The sequence below is a fragment of the Vespa velutina genome, chromosome 10, assembly GCF_912470025.1.
Source record: "Vespa velutina chromosome 10, iVesVel2.1, whole genome shotgun sequence".
Taxonomy (NCBI): domain Eukaryota; kingdom Metazoa; phylum Arthropoda; class Insecta; order Hymenoptera; family Vespidae; genus Vespa; species Vespa velutina.
The window spans coordinates 6,147,515-6,150,014 of record NC_062197.1 but is presented as its reverse complement, the minus strand read 5'-3'; the positions used below and the strand labels follow the sequence as shown (position 1 = coordinate 6,150,014).

General features: G+C 36.1%; 1 protein-coding gene across 13 annotated transcripts in view; it reads right to left on the bottom strand.

The window, feature by feature from the left end:
* LOC124952367 (putative polypeptide N-acetylgalactosaminyltransferase 9) overlaps positions 1–2,500 on the bottom strand; it is a 176,885-nt gene that overhangs the window by 51,562 nt on the left and 122,823 nt on the right. For all 13 annotated transcript variants that reach the window (XM_047502113.1, XM_047502115.1, XM_047502121.1 and 10 more), the window contains 2 exons: positions 916–1,696; positions 1–52 (listed from right to left, as the gene is read on the bottom strand). The exon at positions 1–52 is cut by the window's left edge and continues 147 nt beyond it. In XM_047502113.1, the coding sequence (XP_047358069.1) occupies positions 1–52; positions 916–1,171 (308 nt within the window). In that variant the 5' untranslated portion in view covers positions 1,172–1,696. The remainder of the gene's footprint in view (positions 53–915; positions 1,697–2,500) is intronic.

Genomic DNA, 2,500 nt, shown 5'->3' with positions numbered 1-2,500 from the left:
TCACCAAGTGCCGCGATGTCTGGGTCACGGGGAGCAACCAAGACGCCTCCTCCTGTCAATGAAAAACATCAAAGGTTACCGTAAAAGGAGCCTACGAAGAAAATACGAGCAAGTTCTAGAGAAAAGAATAGAATATTTTTAAATCGTCCATATCCGCTTGTTCTTATCCGAGCAGAAAGATGAGGAAAGACGAGAGAAAGAGAAAGAGAAAGAGAGAGAGAGAGAGAGAGAGAGAGAGAGAGAGAGAGAGAGAGAGAGAGAGCATATACTTTCTAAGAGCTTTCTCGCATAAACTTCGGTTTTATTTGCTTGGCGCCATACTGTTCAGGCGTATCCTGCACGCAAGCTGCGCCAATAGGACTACGTCGCATTGCTATTGCTCCTTCTGAAAATAATTTTATCCCATTTCAGGGCAAGTTGGACCCTCGTGTATACGATGCGGCAATAAAGACGACGACAAATTGTTTTACTGCCCACTACGGTGCGAACTTGCCTCGGAAACTCTCTTACTCTCTCGCTGTTTTTTTTCTCTCTTCTTTCTTTTTCCTTTATTTTTTCTTTTTTCTTTTTTTTTTTTTTTTTTTTTTTTTTTTTTTTTTTTCTACACTCGTCGTTAGGAATATCAAGCACTCTTCGTTCTTCTTTCTATAATCTCGCTATCTCTCTTTAATATCATCAATATTATCATCGACAGAAGTATGAGAGAAGAATATTGCGATGGAGGACAATGTAGAAGGAGTATTCGATTAATACGAATTACTCTAATGGAAATCATCGTTCTTTTTTTTGTTCAGGATAACCAAAACAAATTAATATCTGTTATTGGCTTGATTTTTTTCAAGAGAGATTTAATATGGAAGAGAAAAAATGAAAGAAAGAAAAAAAGAAGAAGAAAAAAGGGGAAAAGAATCTTACCTTGTTCGAGACCAGCCTGATTGAGTTTGGCCTTGTTCTGCACGTTTCCAGGTGTCTCCTTTCTAAGAGGTAGCGCTGGTGGGACGAACCCGTTAGCCATCTGAGGAGGTGCCGCAACACCAGAGGGTGCCAAACCTTGTGCCACTGCGGCAGCCGCTCGATCCTCCGTATACAGAAGGAAACACACAGTGATCCAAACAGCGGTCGCCAGTACGGCGACCTTCAACCATAATGATCTTCTTCTTGGAAAGCCCATCCTCTTATTTTTGCTCCTCTTGATCTTCCTCTTTCTCTTCTCCCTCCTTTTCTCTTCCCCTGATCCTTTTCCACTATTCCTCAATAACCCCTTCTTTTTGTTCCTACTTCCTCTGCTATTCTCAAAAGGTTTCTATGCGTGTTACCTCAACAACATTCTTCCTTCCAGCACTCGTTGCCACTTTACTCTCGCCGATATAAACGCGATAAAAACACAACGCAAAAATAAAACAATAAATCGATTCTCACTTTACATCGTCGATTTTTCGTCGATGAAAAAAAAATAAAGAAACAACGTGCGAATGAATGATCTTTCTCCTTCTCCTTTTTTTTTTTTTTTATTGCCCCCTAATACTTTCACGTATTCTCGAAGAGTGATATGCATCAATCGTTGAACGAATCAATTTGAATTATATAGTTTCTTTGTTGTACCTTAATACTGTTTCGATCAATGTATATGCATCGATGATATGTACTTGTAAATAGTTTCTTCAATAATCCTTCAACGTCACCGCATTTTTATCGTCTGGAATGAGAAAATGATATGACAAAATTATTATACCATACTTTATATCTATTCTCTTAGATAATAATGTAATAAACATACGATAAAGTTCAAAGGAAAAAAGGAATTTTTTTTTTCTCCCTTCTATCACGATTATTCGTTTCTCGAAAAACGATCTTGAAAATTGTATAATATCTCATACGTTATAAAATTGCGTTTACTTTATTCACGACTAAATGATCATAAGTAATCATTAGGTCGATCGTTCGTTATCGCACGTTATCGCTTTTATTTCTGCGATTTTACTTGCTAGTTAATCGAAATGTAATGTCGATCGAATATACGATCGGTGTCGAATAAAAGTGTAATATCATTACGGAAAGTAAATTACCCCGGCGTGTGAGCTCATCGCAATTCTCTCTTTAATATCGAAATAATATAGACGTTTAATGCTATTCAACGGCATATCACATTGAACAGGATTGGCCGATCGTTTTAAATGAAGTTTATTAATGTTCGCGATCGCTCGAAGGTTCCTTTACTCTTTTCGTTATTCGTCATATTTAATAGAATCTCGATTTAACGAGAGAAAAGCCACCGTGACACTGCTGTCATATAAAAAGATTACTCTTTATTTATTTATTTTTTTTTTTTTTTTTTTTATTATTTCTTTTTGAATGAATCAATACACAGTTGTAGAAAAAAAAATTCTCCTACGTCGTTTTAAAGTATATGTCTTTAAAATATTAAAAATGATAAGATATCTAAAATATGATAAGATATTGCTTTTGTATGCTGCTATACTTTTGTACGTTCCTTTATTAA